The sequence below is a fragment of the Gallinula chloropus genome, assembly GCF_964237585.1.
Source record: "Gallinula chloropus genome assembly, chromosome: 5".
NCBI classification, from domain to species: domain Eukaryota; kingdom Metazoa; phylum Chordata; class Aves; order Gruiformes; family Rallidae; genus Gallinula; species Gallinula chloropus.
The window spans coordinates 80,752,540-80,755,039 of NC_140090.1; the positions used below are offsets into that span (position 1 = coordinate 80,752,540).

Below are 2,500 nucleotides of genomic sequence, written 5' to 3' on the forward strand. Positions count from 1 at the left end.
TTGCCTGCTGAGAGACGGCGCGCTCTTCCTTCTGCGTGAGACTAATGGGGGCTTTTTAGAAAAATCTGGAACTTTCATATCTCTGTACCCTGATCATTTAATGTCTCAACTTCTCTGCTCACAAAGGCTTTGTACACCACACTACACTCTTGTTTCATTATTCTGCTGCCTTGTTGCCCTATGGTCTACCTCATGCTGGGAAGGTTAAATGTTAGAGTGCCAAGCCAGACTGCAAGCATGGTGGGACACTGATGGGAAACAGATGCCCTGGGGATTCAGCCCCTCCCTCCTCTAGAGCTACATCATTTTCATTTTCTGAAATACAGTGAGGCTTGGCTTCGCTCTCAATGGCAGCTGTAATTTCCTAAGACTATCTCGGTCACCCTATCACTTCAGGATGAAGCAGAGCAGGCAGAAGTTTCTCGGTCAGGCAGGCGCTGGCTTGATCTATTTATTCTCTTATTGCTGGGGTACAGGCTTTTGTTTCCCTCAAAAGGTCTTTCAGATACACATTCCAGTTGTTAATAATACAACTTTATTGCAATTTAACTCCAGGAGGAGAAGCTCACGACATCCTCACGATTCCTTTGAACATCTTTACTCAGCGATAACGACAACAAGACAACCCCAGGAAAGAAGAAGCAATGGCTTTTCCGTACGGCTTTGTACACGCTTGCGTTTACACGTAAGAAAGAAGTTCAAACCAGCAAAATTTTGCCAAATTTTCAAAATCCACACCTATGACATCAGTTAGAGTCATTACTCTAAAGCAATTCAGAATTCCAGGCCCCTGCGCTGAGAGCCAGACCGTCATCTGGTTCAAATCTGCAGCGCTTCCCTGCGCGCAGTGGAACTGCACCAGCTTGCAGCAGCTAAAATATCTGGAACTTCGTCTGAGGCTTTTAATTCATTCATTTTTCTTTTTTATATTTTGCTGAACACTTATCCTAGCTAGTCCCACTTTGCCAAGATACTCTGCTGTGGCTTTGCATGCCCCGTGCTCCTAACAGCCTTTTTAAGCCTGTAACCGCGACCGTACGCAGCCCCAACTTTGCAGCAGACCATGAAACAACGCTGGCTTTCGAGATACATCCTCCACACCAAGAGCACCGCGGTCACTACCATCCCATTTGGGTGTTGGTTTTTACCAACCCTGGTAAAAACCCAATCAGAAAGAGTAAGAACATGGAAATATCCTCTCCCTCATCAGGCAGAAGCGAGGCGCCCAAATGTGAACGCGAGCATCGGTTCCGCTCAGGCTCTGATTTCTTTGGGGATAGAGGGGAGATAGGAATCTCAGGTGCTACCTTCACTTCAAAGTTCATTTCAGCATCAGATCTTAGGCAGACAGAAAAACACATCCACGATGCGTTAAGTGTTTAAAAAGTCCTAGCTTAAAACTACCCCAGAACACACTTTTCCCATTAGATCTAAATTAATAGATAGAAACAGTTGCAGTCTAGTGGGAAAATATTCATCAAAATGCACATCATCTGCACATCATCTGCAATCTGCATTATCTACCCAATAAGCGGCAAGAACTCTCCCCGACTCCCTGCAGTCTGTCGAGTAAACAGTTAAAGGCTCTTTGTTTTCAAGAGAGAGATTGATTCATCAGATCAAATTTATTACCTAGAATCCTCATCCAAAAGTACGGTAAATTAAATTGCTATTTCTCCCTTTTCCTTCCCAGCACCTCAGTTAAATTCATTGTCAAATGCCAGAGAAACTGTAACACACATTTTAGATAAAAAGCCAGGAATAGTCATCCCAAAGTGAGAAGTTTCATATTAAAACCACTGGAAACCACAAAGTTCCGACTTTTCCTCTTGTAGACTAAAATCAAATGTATTTAGAAGAACTGGCACAAATTAATCATTCCCAGACTTGTGAGTTTGTATCCCAGGTCTGAAAGGATTTTCAGAGCCAGATTGCGAATAAGGTTGGATAAAGTTATTTGGACCCAACAACCGCTACTTGAACCGGCGCCTGAAACTTCAGCTGAACCTTTAGGGAAGTTCAAGAAGTTCGGGTTGATAGGCTGAAAAGTATTTTTCATCACCAAACACCCATTAACTCCTTTTTTCTGGCTGAGGCAGAGTAGGAAATACCGTTGTTGAACTATTTCTGGCCAAAATGAAAACAGGAAGTAACGAGCATCTTGTGAAAGAGCTTGATCTCATGAGACCTCGAGTCATTTTTAAGACCCAAGAGGCTTGGATAGGCACCAGACCTTCTGCATGCACCGTGCGAACAGGTACTTGGAGGTCCAGCTACCCATCGGTTACGCTTCCCGCAAGACACAGCCTATTTTTGAACAGCATGGTTCACACTTGTGCATCACTAGGAGACAGGCATCAGTATCCCAAAAGGAGCAAGGAAACCATACACTTACCAGTGTAGACGAATCGGCCGGGAGCACCTTTGCAGAACTGTTTGGATTTGTAGGAGAGGGTTACTTCAACAACTCCTGGAATGTGCCGCGGCGGCGTTTGAACTC

General features: G+C 44.4%; 1 protein-coding gene across 4 annotated transcripts in view; it reads right to left on the reverse strand.

Annotated features, from left to right (window-relative positions):
* EBF3 (EBF transcription factor 3) overlaps positions 1-2,500 on the reverse strand; it is a gene marked incomplete at both ends in the record, with an annotated part of 121,440 nt that overhangs the window by 29,996 nt on the left and 88,944 nt on the right. For all 4 annotated transcript variants that reach the window (XM_084265227.1, XM_084265226.1, XM_084265225.1 and 1 more), the window contains one exon: positions 2,396-2,500. This exon is cut by the window's right edge and continues 22 nt beyond it. In XM_084265227.1, the coding sequence (XP_084121353.1) occupies positions 2,396-2,500 (105 nt within the window). The remainder of the gene's footprint in view (positions 1-2,395) is intronic.